Source organism: Narcine bancroftii, chromosome 5, assembly GCF_036971445.1.
Source record: "Narcine bancroftii isolate sNarBan1 chromosome 5, sNarBan1.hap1, whole genome shotgun sequence".
NCBI classification, from domain to species: domain Eukaryota; kingdom Metazoa; phylum Chordata; class Chondrichthyes; order Torpediniformes; family Narcinidae; genus Narcine; species Narcine bancroftii.
The window spans coordinates 233,303,887-233,323,174 of NC_091473.1; the positions used below are offsets into that span (position 1 = coordinate 233,303,887).

Below are 19,288 nucleotides of genomic sequence, written 5' to 3' on the forward strand. Positions count from 1 at the left end.
GATGGTCCTCCATTCTGGAGACGTGACCCATCCAGCGCAGCTGGATCTTCAGCAGCGTGGACTCGATGCTGTCGACCTCTGCCATCTCGAGTACAGCTCTACATAGCCAATAAAACCAATGTAATCTACTCTATTCTATTCCGATACGGCCCATAGTTCACATTGACAGTTCAAAGAGGAACAGTCATTTTCTTGCTGAATCATGAGCGCTTACAGAACCTTCCATACATCCCCTTCTAAAAGCCTTCCATGGTGTCCATATCTTTGACTGAACAATTCCCTATTTGCTCCTTTTTTTCCACCTATTCATTTCATTTGCTCATTAAAGCAGTACTCCTCTTTGTTCTGTGTGAGAGAAGTAAAATGGTCATGTAATCTCTACATGGATATCCCAATGTTTTATCCATGTGCATTTCCAGTAAAGCAAATGTAGCCCATTTCTCTTTTGCAAAAAAAATCTCAGGAATTGATCCAGTTAAGCAGAGAGAAAAAAGGAGTTGTGAAATTACTTCTTAAAAACACCAATTATTCTTATTTCAATTTCACTGCCTGAAATTAGTTTTCAGGAAGGAACCAAACGTGCATTTGAAAATGAAACCAGTAACAGGTTATATGCTACAGTGTGGTTGAACAAATTGAATACTTCTGCACAAATATAGCAAACTTATTTGCCTATTCTCTCTGTGTGGTGAAAGGCATTTGCATAGATGTATGGACTGGCCAGACCGAACCTCCCTGACCTTCCCTAACCCCTCCCTTGGCTTCTCCCCAGATTTCCCAATAAAGATTGGCATGCCTGGACTTACCCCCTCTTGCTCCTGTACCTGGAACCTGGCCAAGTAGTGTATCAGTAATGCTCAGGTTTTTGGTTATTAAAGTCATTTAATCTTTAAATCATATCAATGTGATTATTGTGTGCTCCACAATGTAATTACCAAAACAAAATCATGGTAATGCCCAAACTCTGCGCACTAGTTATCCCAGGGTTAGACTTCCGGTATCTGTGAGCTGTCCACCCTTTGGGTCCCTGCGCTATTTGAGCACATTAGAGAATTGCAGACCTATATCCACCAGAAGCAGGAGATATAGCCCGGAGGACTATTCATTAAAACCGGTCCAGAGGCTGTTGGCCAAAGGCATCATTAAGCCCAGCAAAAGCCCCTGGCGAGCTCAGGTGTTGATGGTAAAATGGGGGGAGAAGAACCAGATGGTAATATACTACAGTCAGACTGTGAATAGATTTCCGTCACTGGATGCTTACCCCCTACCCCAAATTGCTGACATGGTGAATGAGATAACCCAATATAGGGTCTTCTCCACTATAGACAAGTGGCCATACCATCAGATCCTAACCTTCCCAGAGGACAGGCTCTACATGGCTTTTGAAGCCGACAGCTGACTGTATCAGTTCCGCAGGGTGCCATTCAATCTGATGAATGGGGTATCGGTGTTCCAAAGGGAGATGGACTGCATGATGGACGATCACAAGCTAAAGGCAATGTTCTTGTATTTGGATAACATCACCATATGTGGCCATGATGAGGAGGAACACGATACGAATCTAAGGGAATTCCTCACCACAGCAAAAACCCTAAACCTGACGTATAATCAGAATTAGTGCATGTTCTGCACCACGAGTGGTGATATTAGGGTACGTGGTGGAGGGAAGGATCGTGTCCCCGGACTCTGAGAGAATGCACCCCCTTAGGGAACTACCATTGCCCCAGAACATGAATGCCCTGAAAAGATGCCTCGGGTTCTTTTCTTATTATGCCCAATGGGTCCCCAATTACGCAAACAAGGCCTGGCCATTAGTGAAGACAACAGACTTTCCCCCTTCAGCAAAAGTTCATAAAGTCTTTGAGAGCATCAAGGATGAGATTGCCAAGATGGCGATGCAGGCCATTGATGAATCCATCCCTTTCCAAATGGAAAGTGATACCTCTAATGTTTCCCCAGCAGTCACGCTGAATCAGGCAGGCAGGCCAGTGGCATTTTTCTCTAGAACACTCCAAGGCCCGGAAGTCAGGCACTCGGCAATTGAGAAAGAGGCCCAGGCTATAGTGGAAGCTGTGCGCCACTAGAGGCATTATTTGGCTGGTTGAACATTTACCCTGCTGATGGATCAGAGGACCAATGCTTTTATGTTTAAAAACAAACAGCGGGGTTAAATAAAAAATGATAAGATCATGCAGTGGAGAATCGAACTCTCCATGTACAATTATGAGATCCTATATTGGCCCGGGAAGCTTAATGAGCCACCCGATGCTCTGTCTTGGGGAACATGCAGATCGTCTGAAGTTCTTGCATGACAAGCTTTGCCACCCCAGGCTCACAAGGCTGTATCACTTTGTGAGGGTTAGAAATGTACCCTACTCAGTTGAGGAGATTCGGGAACTGTGCCGTAACTGCTCGGTCTGTGCCGAATGCAAGCAGCATTTTTACAGACTGGATAGAGCCCAACTAATTAAGGCAACTCGACCCTTGGAACGTCTTAGTATGGACTTCAAGGATCCCCTCCCATCCAATAACAGGAATCTCTACTTCCTGAATGTAGTGGATGAGTACTCCTGGTTTCCGTTTATTCCTGCCCTCCCAGATAACTATGCAACCCCCCCCCACCAGTCAAGTCAATCCCACAGAGAAATCGCCAGCAAGGAACCCACCCCAACAAGCAGTGAAGGGCTCTCTAGCCAAAATTCCACCCACATAGGTACACAGTCCTGCGAGTTTGAAGCAGGAACAACATGGGTCTCACCCAGTGCCTTGGAAGTCACAAGACCACCGGACAGGCTGAACTTGTGATATGCCATAAGCAAGGACCAGACATATAGGCTTTTACTGATAGAAGAAGCCATCAGTGGGATAAGTTCCACCATCTGTTATACCAGTAGGGTATCTACATTCATAACCAATAGCGAGCAGTCAGCAAAATACACTACATCGCTACAACCTGTGATGGACACTATGAATGATGTATATATGTAACAAAGTACAGTACGAGCTCCATGTCTCCACATCACCCAATCGGGTTTTATCACAAAGAAGGGGTGAATGTGGTGAAAAGTATTTGCATAGATGTATGGACTGACCAGTCCAAACCTCCCTGACCTTCCCTAATTCCTCTCTTGGCTCCTCCTGGGATATCTTAATAAAGGGTGGCGTGCCTGGACTTGCCCCTCTTGCTTCTGTACCTGGAATCTGGCCAAGTAGTGTATCAGTAATGCTCAGGGTTTTGGTAATTAAAGCTGTTTAATCGCTCCATCATATCGATGTGATTATTGTATGCTCCACACTCTGATAATGTGAGACTAGGTTAACTATAGCATGTGTTACATTTCTAAGCAACGAGGTAACATTTTCACGAGGAAAAGGAGCATTGTTTTCTCGGAGAAAAAAAATCAGCGGCCAAATTGCAAGCCAAAAGCAGACTGGCGATCTCTCATTAATTCTAATTTGCATCTGTTAAATTCGCTTCCTGCTGCTGACCCATGACTGTATTGTCAGATCCAGCTCAGAGCCATCAGTTTGCAGCTGTCACAGCCAAAGTCGGCCTTATCAGCACAGCAATGAGCTGCAAAGCAGAGAAGAGGTGGAAAATCTTGTGAAATGGTGCGAGAATAACAACCTGAATCTCAACATGGAGCAGACTAAGGAGATGATTGTGAACTTCAGGAGGACCAGAAGACCATATTCCTCCAGATATTAATAGCTCAATAGTGGAAAGAGTCCACGCTGCTGAAGATCCAGCTGCGCTGGGTGGGTCACGTCTCCAGAATGGAGGACCATCGCCTTCCCAAGATCGTGTTCTATGGCGAGCTCTCCACTGGCCACCGTGACAGAGGTGCACCAAAGAAGAGGTACAAAGACTGCCTAAAGAAATCTCTTGGTGCCTGCCACATTGACCACCGCCAGTGGGCTGATAATGCCTCAAACCGTGCATCTTGGCGCCTCACAGTTTGGCGGGCAGCAACCTCCTTTGAAGAAGACCGCAGAGCCCACCTCACTGACAAAAGGCAAAGGAGGAAAAACCCAACACCCAACCAACCAATTTTCCCCTGCAACTGCTGCAACCGTGTCTGCCTGTCCCGCATCGGACTTGTCAGCCACAAACGAGCCTGCAGCTGACGTGGACATTACCCCTCCATAAATCTTCGTCCGCGAAGCCAAGCCAAAGAAGAAGAAGAAAAGTGGAAAGAGTGGAGAGCACCAAGTTCCTTGGAGTCCACTTGAGAAGTGACCTATGACACATCTTCTCACATGTCAGGAAGGCACAACAGCAACTGCACTTCATTAGAAGGCTGAGGCAGGGAAGGCTACTAGCCACCATTTTGTCATCTTTCTACTGGAGCCCTGTTGAGTGCGTCCTGGCCAGCTGCACCAGAGTGTGATACGACTACTGTAAAGCATGGGATCGGAGGTTAATCCACAGGACCATAAAAACGGCAGAGAGGATCACTGAGGTCTCTCCCTCTCTCACTCTCTCTCTCAACTCCTCCCCTTCCCATTCCCTCCACCCCCATACAAGTATGTGATTTACCAGATTGCTGTTTAAAGAGAGGTCACACATTCTGTAAGGATCCCAACCACCCCACACAGAGCATCTTCCAGATACTCCCGTGGGGAAAGAGATACAGAAATATAATGACTGTGAAACTGTGACTCCACTATTTATTCTTCTTCTTCTTTGGCTTGGCTTCGCGGACGAAGATTTATGGAGGGGGTAAAAAGTCCACGTCAGCTGCAGGCTCGTTTGTGGCTGACCAGTCCGATGCGGGACAGGCAGACACGATTGCAGCGGTTGCAAGGGAAAATTGGTTGGTTGGGGTTGGGTGTTGGGTTTTTCCTCCTTTGCCTTTTGTCAGAGAGGTGGGCTCTGCGGTCTTCTTCAAAGGAGGCTGCTGCCCGCCAAACTGTGAGGCGCCAAGATGCACGGTTTGAGGCGTTATCAGCCCACTGGCGGTGGTCAATGTGGCAGGCACCAAGAGATTTCTTTAGGCAGTCCTTGTACCTTTTCTTTGGTGCACCTCTGTCACGGTGGCCAGTGGAGAGCTCGCCATATAATACGATCTTGGGAAGGCGATGGTCCTCCATTCTGGAGACGTGACCCATCCAGCGCAGCTGGATCTTCAGCAGCGTGGACTCGATGCTGTCGACCTCTGCCATCTCGAGTACCTCGACGTTAGGGGTGTGAGCGCTCCAATGGATGTTGAGGATGGAGCGGAGACAACGCTGGTGGAAGCGTTCTAGGAGCCGTAGGTGGTGCCGGTAGAGGACCCATGATTCAGAGCCGAACAGGAGTGTGGGTATGACAACGGCTCTGTATACGCTTATCTTTGTGAGGTTTTTCAGTTGGTTGTTTTTCCAGACTCTTTTGTGTAGTCTTCCAAAGGCGCTATTTGCCTTGGCGAATCTGTTGTCTATCTCATTGTCGATCCTTGCATCTGATGAAATGGTGCAGCCGAGATAGGTAAACTGGTTGACCGTTTTGAGTTTTGTGTGCCCGATGGAGATGTGGGGGGGCTGGTAGTCATGGTGGGGAGCTGGCTGATGGAGGACCTCAGTTTTCTTCAGGCTGACTTCCAGGCCAAACATTTTGGAGGCGCCTGCAAGCTCACACCAAGACACAAGAGAAACTTGTCCGTGAACTACTCTTTGCAGATGATGCCGCTTTAGTTGCCCATTCAAAGCCAGCTCTTCAGCGCTTGACTATTTATTAATAATATTTAGTTAATATACCGAATGTATATAGGTACTGTCTATATGTACTGTTTGAGGTTGAAACAAGAGGACACAAGTTGAGGGGGCAAAATTTTAGGAGAAACATTAGAGGTTGCTTCTTCACTCAGAGAGGGGTGGCTGAATGGAATAATCTTCCAGAGGAAATAGTTGAGGCAGAGTCAATTCTTAGGAGGGTCTTGGAGGTTTTGGGCAGAGAATAGGTGGGGGGATCTAGCGGAGATGTTTGAGTGAACCGGCATGGACTTGAAGGGCCAAGATGGCCTGTTTCCATGCCATAAACTGTTATATGGTTATATGTTATATGTGCATTATGAATTTATGTATGTTTGGAGTGTTTTAGCACCGTGAATCAGAGAACACTCTTCCATTGGGTTGTATTGTTACAATCAGATGATAAACTGGAACTTGAAAAAAGAACAAAGGAAGGCTTTTAGAGGGTGGATGTACAGAAGGTTCTGGAAACTGCTCCAGATTCAGGAAGGAATTGACCGTTCTACTTTACATTGTCAATGTGAATTAGGGGAAACACAGTTGGTGTAGAAGATAGTGCAACACCTTTATAGCATCAGCAATCAGGGCAGGTTCGAATCCCGCGGTCATTGTGTTCTGTGTGGGTTTTCTCCAGGGGCTCTGGTTTCCTCCCACCATGTCGATTAATTGGGTGTAAATTGGGAGGCACGGATTTGTGGGCTGAAATGGCCTGTTACCATGCTATTAGAATAGAAGAGGTAAGTGTGCACAAGAAGCTGGGGCAAAACACTGAAGGATTTGAATTTTCTTTATGTCATCTTGTGAAGTGGGGAACCCATGATTCCTAACCAATAACATGCTTATTGGGAATTAGGATAGGGATTTCAGCACTTTGAATGAAGGTGAAGACTAACCTCAAAGAAGAAATGAAACTGAAATTACTCAGCAGATGGGTAATATCTGAAGAGTAAAAAAATTAAGTTACATTTTCAGATTAATGACATTGATTCAGGCCTGTGAAAAGTTATAAATAAAACACATTTAATTTGCAGAGGAAGGAAAGAACACAGGGGAAAGTGTGTTATAGGGTGGAGGGAGGGACACACTGAAAGCCAGAAGTGGGGGCCAGTGAGATGCCACCAGAGATTCAGGGTATTACTGAAATTTTCACATTTCTAGGATCTGTAGTATTTTGCTTTTAAACAACAAATAACTTAGTTGATAAACGATAAATCTCTTGATTGGGTTCTAATACATGAAAGGATTTGAAAGAGAAAAAGTTGTTTAAAAATAATACTTTGTCTGGAGCAGTGTTGAAATAAAATGATGTAAAAAATGTTTCTTTTTAAACTTTAGGTGGCAGGAAAGTTTGAGTCATTCACACTTAATCCAATGGTTCACAACCTTTTTTGTTCCACTCACAATGCCTCTTTAAGTAATCCCTTACTAACTGCAGAGCACCTATGCTATTGCATGCCACGGGTGTTCTGTGGATAGTAAGGGGTTATTTAAAGTGGCATGCGAATGGAAAGAATAAAGTTGAAAGCAACTGCCTTAATCTAAACATGTCAATCGTGGAGTCCAGAACCAACTTTAGCATTGAAGTCGGGACGTGTTGGATAAATTATCGGAATACTCTTGGAGATGCTGGAAACAAAACATAGAATGCTAGAAACTCTCAAAAGGTTATGTAACAAATATGAACTGAGAACCAGAGATAATGTATCAGGATGAAACACACCTTAATAGAATTGGAAATGAGAGAAAAAAATGTAGTTCCAGAGAGGAGGGGGTGGAGGGAAAAAGGGGATATTTCTGACAGTTTGAGGCCAAGTTGGTGATGAAGTTATCAGTTAATCTGGCCAGTTAGAGAAAATACAGACAAAGGGATGTAAAAGCTGTGAGATGCATACCTGTAAGGAGTGGCAGGCAAACATACTGTGCTATTAGAAAGAAAAAAAACAATGTAACAGATGGATGCTTCGAGCTGAATTGACAGTTCTGAATAACCTGAACTGCCAGTTCTAAAACATCTGAGCATTGTCTCTCAAAATTTTGGGTTCCATTATTCCTCTATATCATTGACTCAGTTTTTCTCTCACCGTGAACATGCCATGACCCCCTGAGCATGTCCTACAGCATTGTATTTCCCAGTTTTTGTATTTCTTTATTTGCGGATCTCTCTCTGTCTCTCTCCACTTCTCTTTCCATGGACATTGCCCATGTTTTTATTTTTGATCATACTTCATGGAAAAACTTTCACATATTAAAGTCAGAGAGAAAAATAGTTCACATTTCACATTGATGATCTTTCAACAATTCTAATGTCTCAATTGTCTCAAAAAGTTAACTACGCTTCACTGAATGTGGAGCATAATGAACTTCCCTGTTTTAACTTCAAATTTCCAGCAGCTACACTAATTTGCTTTTGGTTTCTATTTAACATGTAAACTTCAGTACATTTGTCTCATGCAGCACTGATTCAAGTTCTGCACTTCATCCATCACCTCCATCTAATTTTATGGGTATATTATTTTTTTTTCTCAAAATGTCCCTGATTACAAATAGCTCTCCTCTGTGACCCCAGAAACTGAGGGGTTGAAATGTCGTTGCAATGTATTATTTGTCATTAGTTCTTAAAGGACAATTGAAATACAAGGAAGCATTAAGTAGCATCTCTTAATGTTCAAAGGAAGCAAACACACAACGAAAAAGATCAAAGAAATGCCAAAGGAAGCATGTAGAACCTGGAAATTCTCTGTGTCCAAGTTCTTTGGGGTCTTTCACTTCTCTCTTCCCAAGAATTGTACAGGGAATCGTTTGAATCAGGTTACCCTGTGAGACCATTAGAAGAAAATGACAACCACTGGTAGAAACTCAGGTCATCTTGATGAAGGGCTCAAGTCCAAAAGGACAGTTATGTACCTTTACCTTTGCCACATAATGTACACTGTCGGACCTGCTGAGTTTATCCAACATTGTGTTTTTACTTCAACCATGGTGTTTCATGTTTTACTTTTGACAACCACTGGGGTTATCATGAAACCAAATAATTCTATTAACTAGCAAAAGTACTTTGCAAATAAGTTTTTAATTTCTAGGACCTGGGAATGACCAGATGTGTTTTGGTTTTGTCAAAATTGTTCTGGACAGGGATTTATAATGAACTGAGCTATGGAGATGTTGAAAAACAAGAAACCTCAGCCTCTTTAGTCATGGAGGGAACTGCAGACAAACCAAATACTTCCAACAGATGTATGTTTCTAGCATTTATCAGCTATCGGGACTGGTTTGATCCTCATTAACAGTGACATCCAGGAGTTAATTTGTACTGCCTCTAGTTTAGTTGTGGATGCATCCACTTACTGAAAACAAAGTGTAAATTGGAGAAGGGCAACAACATCTGGCTTGTCACTAGCCAGCATTAATTAAGCCCCTTTCAAATTGCAACACCTGCAATATTACCAACTGAAATTACTAACCAAGAGTCAATATGTGGTAGTTTTCCATTTAAAAGATTTTGCTGTATTATATTCAAGAGGCGGTGTTACCTCTTTTGACATAAAATAACAGTTTGACAAACATTATCTTGTCAGAAATTGTTCTCCAACAATGATGTTCCAGAATTACTCATTTGTCAATGGGGCTCTTTTCATGCTTACCTCTCCTGGAGACAGCTTTGTTTCATTGATTTGAATGATGAGGAGGAAGTTGATGAGTGGTCCATGATCTCTCCTATAGTATGGCCTTGACAGCTCACAGTAGATACCAGAATGGAAATTAGCTCAGACTGTACCATACTGTGAACACTGTCTAAATCTCAGAACAAGGCATGCATGGGTTGAAGCTACCTACAGGTTCCACAATATGTCCTGTATGGATTAGATGTAATGTTTCCTCAAATGGCAATTCATCTATAAATTATTAAAAAAAACATACATTGTTTTATCGTGAAAACAACTCCACATCACCTCTACATTTCAAAGTAAGCTAATGGTTTGGTCCATAGATTATAGAATTTGCAATAAAATTTTGAAGATGTGTGTTTTTTTAAAGAAACAAAATTGATGACAAAACAAAAAAAACCTGTGCTAAGTACAGGATGATTTAAAAATCCATTTACATGCTAATCACAGATTTCAGAGATTGAATGAAGTATTTACAAATAACCATAGCATATTTACTCTCATCCAGCATCCAGTCTAATACTTAGAAGTTCGACTATCTGAAAAAATAATATAATAAACAATGAATTTGCATGTCTGAGATGTTTCAGGGAAAAAATTCTTCAGATAAAGGCCAAAATTATTTTTTTTAATCTCATCAGGATTTCTGAATTTTAATCATTTCTGATAAATCCCATTCATCTAATTAATTTGGTCGTTATTTAAGGCTAACGTGGCTTTTTTTTTTAACATTGCAACTGTAGGGTTGAGATTGATTTATCTTTTTTTTTAACCAAGTACTATTTTGATCTTCATAATTGATACGTAATTGTATTGGAACAGGTAATTAACATTGGAATTACTTGTTTTTTAAAATATTATTAAGAATTTTTCCATACATGAAATTAATAAACAATTATATAAAACAGTAAGAATTTAATTTTAAGAGTTGCAATCATTACATGATGGTTATAATCCCTCCCTTCACTCCCATACCATCCCTCCCTAAACCTCCACCTCCAAAGAAAATTATATATATTGTGACAGAATATAGATATGTTTTTGAGAGATAAATTGGGGCAGGTATTTTAGTGTAGGTCACATACAAACACTTTAAAACAGATCTTATTTAAAATACTTGAGCTCTGCTCATGCTAGACATGTTGGAGCCAACAACCTTTGCAAAAGCTTTTGAGAATGCCCAAGAGACTTCATTAATGGATTGTTGCTTACAAAAAGGCAACAGATGAAAGAGCTTGTCGGAGCCACATTCTGTCTGGAGTGGAACTTGCTGTTCTAGCAGCGTCATGTGTTTTGCATGCAGAGAGAGTAAAATAAGCTTTGTGTGTGTGTGTGTGTGTGTGTGTGTGTGTGTGTGTGTGTGTGTGTGTGTGTGTGTGTGTGTGTGTGTGTGTGTGTGTGTGTGTGTGTGTGTGAGAGAGAGAGAGAGAGAGAGAGAGGGACAGATATCAGTTCTACAGTTTTACAGGACTGGAACAGGACAAGCTGGCAAGCTTGTAGAAAACCCCATTTGGAAGACAGGTTATGAGTGCTTAGTTCAGCCTGGTCAAAGGCCTTATGGTTCATGCAAGAGGAGAGGACTGGCTGTCTAATGTTTCACTTGGAATAAGTGAAACAAAAAGGAACTCTGTGGTGACATGAAAGAAGGAGGTTGTCATCTAGAAAACCCTGATGGTGAAAATTTCTTTGGCAAGACACTGAAGTGACTGATTAAAAAAAAAGGAATCAGTGGTGGGTATCCAGCGTACAATGAAGCTCTCTCTGAAAACAGACAAGATCCTTCCTGAGTGGTAATAATTTATCTTTCAAGCACCAAAGCCTGGTGAACTTTATAAATGTTAAATTTGGTGCAGAATATAAGAATTGCCTGGAAACAGTGAACTTGGAGGAATGAGAAGTGAGATTGGACTGTGAATCAAATAACTTTTCTGAACTTACACATACATTACATACATGTGCGCTTAGAATTTGAAGAGGGTTAAGTTGTGTTAGTTAAGTCAATAATGAGAAGTTATGTGTGATTCTGTTTTCATGTTTAAAAATAATTTAAAGCAACTTTTGTGTAACTAACCATTTGTCTTGGTGAATATCTATTGCTGTTGGGTTTTGGGGTCCTCTGGGCTTATAACTATACATACATATATCACATCAAAAAAGGATATATATAGTAATATAAAGTAAATGTTTAGTAAGCTACTTCTTTTCAAAACCTATGCTTCAGGCCTGAGCCCAAAATGTTAGTAATATATCTTTTTCTTCGATGGACCCTGTGAGTCTGGCTGAGTTTCTCTAGCATTTCAGTGTGCTTTTAATACAATCTCAGTGTCTGCAGACTTTTGTGTTTCACAATATTTGTTTTATACAAGTTTGTATGTTGCATCCAGGAGTTACTATGTCAAGATTGACTAAATTGACTACATTGAAGATATTAATTTATTTTAAACTTAAATAAGTCGAGATGCAGACCACAGTTATGATTTATTTTGTGATACTGTTGAAATTAATATGATTTCTATATCCTTTATAACATTAATGTACATCAAGTACAATTTTTGTTTGATCATGTTGAGTAGAGATGTTTTGCATTCACATTCTTGAGGTCTGACTGCAAGCTCAATGCTTATTTCCCACACTGGACATACTGAGCAGAGACCTTATAGTGGCATTTCAAATGCTGAAAGGTTTGGACAGAGTAGATATGGCAAGGATTTTTCCCATGATAGGGAATTCTCAGACAAGAGGGCATAGATTCAAGATAAAATGTCATCAATTTAAAACCGAGATGCAGAAAAATTTTTTTTTAGTCTGAAGCTCGTAAGTCTGTGGAACAGGCGGCTGTGGAAGCGAGGTCATTGGGAATGTATTTAAAGCAGAGATTGAGAGGGTTTTGATTTGCCAGGGCTTCAATGGTTATGGAGAGAAAGCTGGGGAGTGGGCCTGAGTGGGTAGATGGATAAGTTCATGATTTGAATGGCAGAGCAGACTTGATGGGCCATTGGACCGACTTGTGATCTTGATAACCATGTTTGTTTTTGTCTTAAGTCACATTCAGGTATACTTCCTTCCCTGACAATAGTTAGCTAGGTTGATCCGTGTATTAGCTTCAAGGATTTGTTGAAGGCGAGATCTTATGAAGAGTGTCAACAGTTCTGTTGATGTTGACTTTATGGATTTTCAAAAAGATCTTAATAAAGCATTATCTAATGTTAGTAAAAATTAGTTTAAGGAGATAGTGGCAACCTTCATCAAAGTTGGTTGAGAGGAATAAATTATAGAGCTAATAGAAACTATAATCTACCAGGCAGTATAGAATGGTCTTGACCAATAATTATCATTATGATCTGTTGTTAATTAGTTAATAGGGCTTGGGTAGATAAGAAATTATTAGCAAGCTTAAAAGTTAAAAAATATAGTAAGCTTTAGAAAGACATGCAGGCCAGTGCAATGCGAACTCTTTGAAGAAGAAATGTAATACACACACACAAAAAATGAACGGTTTAATTTTGAGAAGAATGATCATAGACAAATTGCATAATCAATGTGCAATTTTAAAGAGAAAAAAAAACCAGGAACAGGCCAGTGAGCAAATTTATCTCTGGACACAAGAGTATCAGTATCAATTGTATCATCTCATAGACATTTGGATCCATTGGGTAAGTGAAACAATATATTAGAAGTGGAAGTAATCATCATGTTTATACTGTTGTATCCCCTATTTGACACATTCAATCCAGCAGAAAAAAATGCATTTTTTTTAGGATCATTGAATTATTACAGCCTATTTGGCTCATCGAGTCTGTGTGAGCAATTTAATCACTTTGATTCCTTGGCTCTTTTCCCAGTCCATTTTCCACCAAATTCATTTTGAAGCCCACATTTGAACCTCATTCCAAACTGATGTTAAACAATATCATGGGATTTCTAATATTAATTATATTTCTAATTTAGGGATTTATAAAGAAAGTGAGTGTAAACATGAAAGAACATTGGAATAAAAATTCATTCAGGCATTTACAATGAAGTAATACATCAAGAATTTTATCTTTATGTTAATTTTATATTTGATTTACCTGGTTGTAGGCCATTTGGGTGGAATTGGGTGACACAGGCTTGAGGGCCGAAAGGGACTATTACCATGCTATATGTCAAAAATTTTAATGTAAAAATTATTTATGGATGTAACACCACCTAATAACTGATGGCAATGATATCCCTCAGAGTTTGTCGTTTTTGCAGGAAGTCATATAGGCAGGATGGGTTCTATGCATAATGAGTGGCTGATCCATTATTATTTGACTTGCAGCCATGTTATAGCTGAACCATCCCACACCACAGTCCACTGAAAGCTGACATTGATATGTATGATGGAAGATGCCCTACAACAGCTCTACCTTTAAAACCAGCAGATATTAAATCCTTCACTGCACAGTTGATAAGAACATAAACTAAAACAAAATAGTGGTGTGAAAAGGTGATCAACATCCATCTGCCCACATTCCTAACTTTTTTTCATCCATTCAGTTCAATCTTGTGCTAACCTTGTATGTTTAACTAGACTAGCATAATGGATTATTCCATGACTATTCTTGGTCATTTTATGTGTTTTAATGTTATATTTTAATCTCCTGCTTCCCTCACTTCCTCTTAATTTGATGCAGCTTTGAGCATTTGGTGAAATTCTTTTCAATATTCAATGTGTCTGGTGCACCTTATCCAATATTTATTCAGTCATGCCTTAAGTTCTATATTTAGGAATGGTCTAATCTACATTATAGAATGGGATAAATTGTAGCTATCTAGTGGAAAAGAAGTTATTTGGATACTGGGAATGAAGGAATGATAGAATTTTATTTTAAATGGGGAAAATGAAATTCAAGTAAATATGTCTTAGATTTAACATACCATCATCATGGAATAGAAATAAAACAATATTTGCAAAGCATATAAACTGATATTCAGGAACAAGATCATGTGATTTTCTCTTTACTATTATATGGTCCTCAGTTTTGCAATTTTCAAAACTTCATGGTAACGTATTATGGGCGCCATTGATCAGTTGCTTATATTTTTATGACAGATTTGTCTATTTGACTAGAAATATAGTCATTGTTCTGTTTATATTGAGAATAGATTTAATTTAATTCTCATTTAAGGTTGTTTAAAATGCAACAAGTTTGGTTTTTATCCCACATGAGATGTGGTACATCTAATATGAGTCCAGCCATGGTTAATAATTAGGTACAATATAAAATTATAGAACATTACAGTAGAGAAACAGGCATTTGGGCCCTTTTTAGTCTGTGCTGAACTATATTTATGTCTAGTCCCACTGACCTGCACCCAGTCTATAGCCCTCCAAACCCCTTCCACCTGTCAAAATTCTTCTTAAATGTAAATATTTAGCCTGTATTCACTACTTTAGTTGGCAGCTCTTTCCATCACCTTCCCACTCTGTGTGTGAAGAAGTTCCCCCTAATGTTCCTTCTAATTTTTTTCCCTTTTAATCTTTAGCCCACATTCTCTGTTTTGTATCTCACATACCCTCAGTGGAGAAAGCCTACCTTCATTTACTCTGTCTGTACCCCTCATTATTTTAAATACCTCTATTAAATCTCCCCTCATTCTTCTACACTACAGGGGGAAAAGGTCCTGACCTGTTTAATCTTTCCCTGCAGCACAGTTCCTGAAGTTTGGACAACATCATAGTAAATCTTCTCTGCACTCTTTCAATCCTTTTGCTTTCTTTCCTGTAGTTAGGAGACCAAAACTGCACACAATACTCCAAATTTGGCCACAACAATGTCTTATACAACTTTACCATAACATCCCAACTCGTATACTCAATACTTTGATTATACATTCTACCTTTTAACTGTCTATTGTTAAAGTAATCCAATCCATGTGGCATACCTTCATTAGTCTGGTTTAGGTACAAAGGCTACAATCATGTTTAATTTGTTTATGCAATCATTTAGTCCTTTTGTTCTGGTTCATTCTTCAATGAATTTAAGAACTATTATCTTGGTACATGGTAATGTCAATTTAATATTTTAATAATTATATTTCATTGTATTCTATAATGACAAAGACATTTTACATTTCTGTCCATTTTCAATCTATCCACAATTAATTTCAAGTCAGATTGCTATTCATAATATCATAAATCATGTTTGTACAATGGTTCAAAGCACAGAGCAGCACCAGCTGCAAAACATTCACCTTTTGTCACTTAATTTTACTCAAATATCAACAAAAAACTCTCAAAAAAAATTACTTACCAATATCAGAAGTATATTTAAAATGTAAGCTAAATGATATTACCCCACAATGGCATTAGCTGACTGTTACTCGAACTGTATCCAAGCTGCTTGTTTCTAAAAGCACAGAGACCACAGTAGAATGAGAGAAAAAAGGGCAGGAACAGGCATGTATGTCAAGTAATTTCACAATTCTGTCAACATACTTCAAACTCCAAAGCTGACAGGAGGAGCCAAATTAGTTCAAGTGAAACTGATCAAGTTTAAACCCATTCAATGCTAAGTGAATCTCGTGTCCCTTGTGTTTTCTATTTGCTTACCTCAAGTAAAAACTAAAACATTTTGCAGAAGCTTTGAGTTTCTTTCTCACTTTCTCTTTAACTGTATGGTAATCTTGCCTTTAACGTACAAAGCTGCATTTTCCTGAATGCTCAGGAAGCTGCTTATCAGCAGTGAGGTTCTTCTTGCTGTTCAATGCTGCTTCCTCCCACACCACCTACACATGGGTCTACGCACTTTCCACATTAACTCACTTAAAGCTGAACTAGTGAAACAAAAGATTGCATTCAAAGTAAATGAAGACAAAATTGATCATGTAGATACATCCTAATAAGTCTATTTTGAGACAGATATTTTTAATGCCTCGGTGAACCTGTGGTAAATGCATTAACATTAAGGATTTAACATGTTCCTCTTGTAGTTTTGCAGCATTGTTCGGACATAGATAATAACATTTCAACATATTCAAGAAGTTCTAGCATATTGTGGTACTATTTAGCTAGCACATAACCCATAAGGATGATAAATGCTGAACAGCAGCTTAACTTGCAAAATATTTTAAGGAAAAATATATGAATCACAGATTTGGTATCAGATTAGTAAAATACTTCATTAAGTATTTCATTTTGTTGCTAATGAGGAAGTCATTTGTACACAAATTTGCAAGTACTTTTTTTTTGCAAATGCAGATTACCCAAGTCCAATCTCTTGTTTTTCACTCAACACTGACACTTTTGAGAATGTAGGAGCCTTTCCATCCATTTTATGGACAGATTGGAAGCATTTAAACACACTATTAGTTTGAACTAGCACATTCATTGCTTTTTTTTTGGTGCTACTCAGTAAATGAAGTTTGATCTGCAGTGCTACAATGGCAGGAATCCGACACTTCAATGCATGTCAACGTGAAGTTGCTGGAATTTAACTCAATATGACCATGACTGTAAAATATTTTGTTTTGACGTTTGCGATGTAAGTAAGTGCAGTAAATCCTGACGAGCTTGTTAAACTAATTATGTAATTTCCTGTTTTTTAAGTCACCAATTGGCTGCATCTAAGTGTATTGCCCTCTGAATCATGTCAGGGTTAAGAATCGGTAACTACAGCTACTTGTGAAAGGATATTCCTGAGATGGAGGGATCAGAGAGACAAGGTGTGAATGAAGCAGAAAATAAACGTAAATGAATCTACAGCAACCTCACTCAACTGTATAGACACGATTCCAATGCCTGAGAGGAAAAAAAAAACAAATAAGATGTACAGTATATTACCCTGGGTTATTATCACATTAAAATTGTCTAACAACTATAATCTTCTAATTGCATTTTTTGTAATATCTAATATCTATTATTAACACAACTAAGAATATATGTGAGATGCTAATTTCTGAATAGTTCGAAGAAGTTTTCAATGGGGAAAGCCTAACAGCTCCAACAGAGCTAATCAAACTACTCGCTGCTTCCGAGATAGCAGTAAGGTATTCAGTAATAGATCATGCACAAAATATTTTTTGTGAAGGTGAAAAAGACATGAAACATTGAACTCCTCTAACAATGTTTCAATCTATTGTACTTGATCTTCATTGAAACACTATCACATCAGCTCAGAACCGCATTAGTCAATCTGTGCAGCTCTTGGTATTGAATCAGAGGATATGATGGAAATTTATGAGAGAACCAAAGAAAACAAAATAGATTTCTTGAATAGCTGCAATTTCCTAGGAAACAATTGGAAACCTAAAATTTAAATAACTCTGCAGATGCATATCTTTGGCTTGGCTTCGCGGACGAAGATTTATGGAGGGGGTAAAAAGTCCACGTCAGCTGCAGGCTCGTTTGTGGCTGACAAGTCCGATGCGGGACAGGCAGACACGGTTGCAGCGGTTGCAGGGGAAAATTGGTTGGTTGGGGTTGGGTGTTGGGTTTTTCCTCCTTTGCCTTTTGTCAGTGAGGTGGGCTCTGCGGTCTTCTTCAAAGGAGGTTGCTGCCCGCCAAACTGTGAGGCGCCAAGATGCACGGTTTGAGGCGTTATCAGCCCACTGGCGGTGGTCAATGTGGCAGGCACCAAGAGATTTCTTTAGGCAGTCCTTGTACCTTTTCTTTGGTGCACCTCTGTCACGGTGGCCAGTGGAGAGCTCGCCATATAACACGATCTTGGGAAGGCGATGGTCCTCCATTCTGGAGACGTGACCCATCCAGCGCAGCTGGATCTTCAGCAGCGTGGACTCGATGCATATACTGCAATGGTATACCTCACTGACAAAAGGCAAAGGAGGAAAAACCCAACACCCAACCCCAACCCACCAATTTTCCCCTGCAACCGCTGCAACCGTGTCTGCCTGTCCCGCATCGGACTTGTCAGCCACAATCGAGCCTGCAGCTGACGTGGACATTTACCCCCTCCATAAATCTTCGTCCGCGAAGCCAAGCCAAAGAAGAAGATACATTTTAGAACTAATAATTAAATCAAATCAATTTTTAATGTATTAATATACTACCCTGAATGAATTCAATATTAAAATGTTGCATTCTGGTATATTTAAAAAAGGGTTAGGTTCTTCATTTTACAGTAAAACTCCTGGTATCAGGCACCTCTTGGGGATTGGTAGATGCTGGATGAGTGAATTTGCCAGTTGCTTGAGATTGCCTGTTGCCTAATTAGCAAACGAACCACGAGGCAAGTGCCAGTTTTTAACTTCTGTGTCTTTTTACCTATTTATTTTCTGCAATTATTTTGCTGATTGCTTGTACATGCCAATTGCTTGAATTCCAGATAATGAGGATTTTACTGTATTATGCCCATTTTGTATGACATGATGTCTCAGCTTGGATTATTTCCTTGCTGAGCTATGGTGTTGTTTTTGGAACTGTTATTGCATTCTTCTTCAAAGAGGAAAAGGATTTTGGACCAGAATATGTAAATATAATCCTTATATATCTCATGGAATAACTAAATGCTGTGAATGGTGCAATGGGTCTGGAGGGCTGGGTTGGATGAAAGAATTATTTCACAAATTCCCATGACCTTGTTAGTTTTACAACTAAAATGCAATGCGGGGTGAGAATTCATCAACATTCCAACCCCTTACAGAATGCACTGTGCTATGGTGTGCTATTTCACAGTGAGGTCAAACCAATGTTTCAAAGACGCATGGTGACTTTAAAGATCCGTTCTCATGTTTGCCAAATACATTGGAAATAATCCCTGACTGTGATGTAATTTTATTTGGTCAAATTTTCTTGAAATCTACTCGATCAGAGCTGAATCTGGTTGGCACTCTGAACTATCTGATTGAATAAATTATTCATTTACATATATTTTTTAAAATTTTAATAAAGAGCTTATACAAACCAA

General features: G+C 39.7%; 1 protein-coding gene across 7 annotated transcripts in view; it reads right to left on the reverse strand.

The window, feature by feature from the left end:
• LOC138765038 (receptor-type tyrosine-protein phosphatase R-like) overlaps positions 1 to 19,288 on the reverse strand; it is a 64,283-nt gene that overhangs the window by 42,494 nt on the left and 2,501 nt on the right. For 2 of the 7 annotated variants that reach the window (XM_069941692.1, XM_069941693.1), the window contains exons 1-4: positions 17,142 to 17,163; positions 15,976 to 16,199; positions 15,677 to 15,772; positions 9,375 to 9,626 (exon numbers count right to left, since the gene is read on the reverse strand). In XM_069941692.1, coding sequence (XP_069797793.1) covers positions 9,375 to 9,511 — 137 coding nt within the window. In that variant the 5' untranslated portion in view covers positions 9,512 to 9,626; positions 15,677 to 15,772; positions 15,976 to 16,199; positions 17,142 to 17,163. Of the gene's footprint in view, positions 1 to 9,374; positions 9,627 to 9,896; positions 9,919 to 15,676; positions 15,802 to 15,975; positions 16,200 to 17,141; positions 17,164 to 19,288 lie in introns of those variants that run through there. The other 5 variants (XM_069941689.1, XM_069941687.1, XM_069941688.1 and 2 more) reach the window with 5 other exon arrangements.